This window comes from Rutidosis leptorrhynchoides, chromosome 1 (assembly GCF_046630445.1).
Source record: "Rutidosis leptorrhynchoides isolate AG116_Rl617_1_P2 chromosome 1, CSIRO_AGI_Rlap_v1, whole genome shotgun sequence".
In the NCBI taxonomy this organism is placed as follows: Eukaryota; Viridiplantae; Streptophyta; class Magnoliopsida; order Asterales; family Asteraceae; genus Rutidosis; species Rutidosis leptorrhynchoides.
The window spans coordinates 558,892,021-558,895,616 of NC_092333.1; the positions used below are offsets into that span (position 1 = coordinate 558,892,021).

The following is a 3,596-nucleotide window of genomic DNA, read 5'->3' on the forward strand; positions in this document are numbered from 1 at the left end:
AATTTGTGAGTATAACCCTAATTTATCCATTATTTAATTGAATAATTGATTCGTTTTTGTTTTTTTATTTTTTTGGTATTTAGATTCGCAATTGTGGGTTTTTTGAATGGATTGATCCACCAACCCCTGTTCATCTACTGGTTATAATTCGTGGATTGTTAAGATCAAAAAATGCAGCAGAGGCGAAGGCCGAAGAGCTTGAACATAAATTGTGGAGATATCAGTTGATGATAATGGTCTTGTCGATGGTAGTTGGTTATCTTGTGTTTTTTTAAGTAGTATGAAGTAGAGACCAGCAGATGTAATTTTGTTCTTCTTTTGACATCTCTGTATTTGGTGAACAACTCATGTAATATGATGGATTATGTTCTATCTTTTATTGAATTCGGTTTATTGACTTTTAGTTTGTTCATAATAATAGGTGCAAGTGAATTACATAATAATATCCTATATACATGTGTATTGACTTTTAACCATCCAATAGTTTACATGAAACACAAGTTATATAGTAATATCCATTGAAACACAAAAAACAGTTACAAACACAAGTTATAAAGATATTAAAACAAACACAAAAGACATTACAAGTTATTACAAACCAAAGTTTACATCAAACAGAAGTTTTAACCATCCAAAACACATTACAAGTTATATATAAAACACAAGTCCTACATCCAAAACACAACACAAGTTTTAAACTTTAGTCTTAACATAAGATTACATCAAACACAAACACAGGTCCTAAAGCATCCAAAACACAACACATGAAACTAAAACACTCAAACTCTTAACTTCTTGGTACCACTTGCAACATTGGTATCCTTCTTCCTTTTCTTGCTACCTGCACCATTTTTGCTGCCAGTTGCACCATCATTGCCACTTTTACCTGCTGTACATGTCCTCTTGTTATGACCATCCCCTCTACAGTTAGCACAAGTCAAGGTCTTTCCCAATCTTGACAACTTTCCATTCTTCACCATGCTGTCATTCTCATTCATACCTTTCCTCCTGTTTTTCTTTGGCCTTCCTGCACATGCTACTCTAATTGGTGGTAACAGAGTGGTTTGCCTAGTTGCTTTCTCCCATAAAGCACTTCCATTCACTGCCTTAATTGTTGAATTGCATTTTTTTCCAGGTTTCCAACCAATACACTGGATGAACCCATTGCTCAGGCACCTGAATGTTTTCACTATGTAAAGCCATGTTATTCAGGGCTGCAACAGCATGTTTACATGGCATGCCAGTCAGTTCCCATTTCCTGCATGCACATGTTTTTGCACCTAAGTCTACAACACACTGATCATTATGAGGTCCAGATACTTGATATTGATCATCTTCACCCCAAATACCTGTATATTGTGAAGCAGCTTCTTTGATAGTTTCAAACAATTTGGTTGCAGTTGGGGTTAGATGTCCATCAGCCTTTGAAAGTTTAACTTTAATAACTGCAATTCTTCTCATCAAATACTCCCTCACATACTCTAAAGCAGTTATTATTGGTTTGTCCCTAGCCTCCAATAAACATTTATTCAATACCTCACACATATTGTTAAGTAACACATCAGACAAAGCTCTCCATGTGAAGACACATCAGACATATGATATAACTAATAATGGAGACACAATTCCATGTCAACTAAAATGATACAAGTTAAGAGAATAGAAAAGTACCAGTAAAATGACTCCTAGCCCAATGTTTTGGTTGAATGTCTGCCAAGTATTTCCAACAAGCTGCATTCAGTCCTTTCATTTCAAGCATGGCTTTCTCAAACTGAGGCACAGTAGTTGCACTTGCACACTTCCATAACTGTTTTTTGTATACCAGCCCACCCCATTTCTTCTTCATGTTCTCATGTATATGTCTTAGACAGAACCTATGTTCAGCACATGGAAAAACTTTTTCTACTGCATGAATTAATCCCTAAATACATAAAATAAAACTATATAAGAACATTAATTTGATAAATGTGATAAAGTAAGAACTAAAAAAACCTTGAATAAAGTCATACCTTCTGTCTATCACTCATAAAGGTGAAATTTGATGTTCTGTCCAGCTCCAAATCATCTCTCAAGCAATTAAGAAACCAGCACCAAGCATTGTAATTTTCTTGCTCCACCATAGCATATGCAAGTGGATAGATTCCATTGTTTGAATCAATCCCCACAGCTGTCAAGAGTTGACCATGAGCAGGTGCCTTCATAAATGCACCATCTACACCAATTAAATCTCTGCCTAATTCCTTAAAACCTTGTTTCAAACCCCCTAGACAAATATATATTCTCTTGAACTGAACAACTTCTGCATTAGGATCTTCATTACCTGTTAAAACCCTAACTGTTGTGTTTGGATTACTTCTCTGTAATTCCTTAATATAATCCCTTAGGTGTAGATACTGATCCATGTAATCCCCTTGAAGTTTTGTCTGTGCCTCTCTTAAAGCTCTATATGCCTTGTATCTAGAAACATTCAAATTGAAATTAGCCTCAGATTGTGCTTTAACAGCCTTAGTGGGTAGATTAGGGTTTGAGGTTAACTGGTGAATGATCTTTGAGGAAAGAAACTTATAGGTGCAATTCTTGTTAGATCTGGTCTTCAAACATTTGTGTTTATCATTCAAGATTTTGACCTCAAATGTCTGTGTTTTTGGATTAATAGAGATCTGAACCACCCATGGACATTTAAGATTTTTGAGTCTTGCTTTTCTTCTCTCTAACTTGGTACCCACTGCCTTTGTTTTCTCTTTCTTATCACCCACTTTGATTCCTTTTCTTGGATTCTTCTCACTTGTATTTACTTTTTTGGTGGTTCCCACATTTATGTCTTTTTCTGTTTCACCAACCCCTTTATCTTGTTGCTCAACATTATTAGCTCCACAAAAATCCTTTTTCACAAACTTTGATAGCATTCCCTCACAACTTCCTCTTATCCTATCTTTCTCATTTCTTATTAAAATAAGAGCTCTCCTTGTTTCTACAGCATGCAACTTAAAGTACTCTTTTGAAATGTCCCGTTCTTATTGATTAAAAACGTTCCATATTAATTGATTTCGTTGCGAGGTTTTGACCTCTATATGAGACGTTTTTCAAAGACTGCATTCATTTTAAAACAAACCATAACCTTTATTTCATCAATAAAGGTTTAAAAAGCTTTACGTAGATTATCAAATAATGATAATCTAAAATATCCTGTTTACACATGACCATTACATAATGGTTTACAATACAAATATGTTACAACAAAATAAGTTTCTTGAATGCAGTTTTTACACAATTTCATACAAGCATGGACTCCAAATCTCGTCCTTATTTAAGTATGCGACAGCGGAAGCTCTTAATAATCACCTGAGAATAAACATGCTTAAAACGTCAACAAAAATGTTGGTGAGTTATAGGTTTAACCTATATATATATCAAATCATAATAATAGACCACAAGATTTCATATTTCAATACACATCCCATACATAGAGATAAAAATCATTCATATGGTGAACACCTGGTAACCAACATTAACAAGATGCATATATAAGAATATCCCCATCATTCCGGGACACCCTTCGGATATGATATAAATTTCGAAGTACTAAAGCATCCGGT

At 34.6% G+C, this 3,596-nt stretch overlaps 1 protein-coding gene across 1 annotated transcript; it reads right to left on the bottom strand.

The window, feature by feature from the left end:
- Positions 1 to 779: 779 nt before the first annotated feature.
- LOC139843966 (uncharacterized) lies at positions 780 to 2,906 on the bottom strand. The gene is made up of 4 exons (XM_071834158.1): positions 2,010 to 2,906; positions 1,672 to 1,921; positions 1,177 to 1,571; positions 780 to 1,106 (listed from the first exon to the last, which is right to left on the bottom strand). The coding sequence occupies exons 1-4, from the start codon at positions 2,904 to 2,906 to the stop codon at positions 780 to 782; spliced, it is 1,869 nt and encodes a 622-aa protein (XP_071690259.1).
- Between the last annotated feature and the right edge of the window lie 690 nt (positions 2,907 to 3,596).